The 517-nt window shown below is 47.0% G+C and overlaps 1 protein-coding gene across 4 annotated transcripts in view; it reads left to right on the top strand.

The window, feature by feature from the left end:
- The window catches only part of Pan2 (poly(A) specific ribonuclease subunit PAN2), a 24,673-nt gene that overhangs the window by 15,026 nt on the left and 9,130 nt on the right, over positions 1-517 (top strand). For all 4 annotated transcript variants that reach the window (XM_026778039.1, XM_005371197.3, XM_026778038.1 and 1 more), the window contains 2 exons: positions 103-260; positions 360-503. In XM_026778039.1, coding sequence (XP_026633840.1) covers positions 103-260; positions 360-503 — 302 coding nt within the window. The remainder of the gene's footprint in view (positions 1-102; positions 261-359; positions 504-517) is intronic.

Genomic DNA, 517 nt, shown 5'->3' with positions numbered 1-517 from the left:
GAGAGAGATCACAATATAGACCAGTGGCCCCTGAGCAGCCATCCTGGGGTCTCCCCCTAGCCATTTCTCCAGCTCCTGTCTTTTCTGCATTCTCCTTTTCAGTCAAGAACCCTATTGAGGCTAGTGTGCTGCTGGCAGAAGCCTCGTTGGCACGGAAGCAGCGGAAAACACATACTACCTTTATTCCACTGATGCTGAATGAGATGCCACAGGTTGGGGACCTGGTGGGCCTTGATGCCGAGTTTGTCACTCTTAATGAGGTAACTACAACTAAAAAGATGGGACATAGGAACAGAACTCTGAGGATATCAGTAATTTTAGGTATTTCTCTGATGTCTGTATTAATTCTTGTGACATAGGAAGAAGCAGAGTTACGCAGTGATGGTACCAAGTCTACCATTAAACCAAGCCAGATGTCAGTAGCAAGGATCACCTGTGTTCGGGGCCAAGGGCCTAATGAGGGTATCCCCTTCATTGATGACTACATCTCTACCCAGGAGCAGGTATTAGAATATGA

This window comes from Microtus ochrogaster, unplaced genomic scaffold (assembly GCF_000317375.1).
Source record: "Microtus ochrogaster isolate Prairie Vole_2 unplaced genomic scaffold, MicOch1.0 UNK99, whole genome shotgun sequence".
Classification (NCBI taxonomy): domain Eukaryota; kingdom Metazoa; phylum Chordata; class Mammalia; order Rodentia; family Cricetidae; genus Microtus; species Microtus ochrogaster.
Note: the sequence above shows the minus strand (reverse complement) of the source record. Positions and strands in the feature narration are given on the sequence as shown.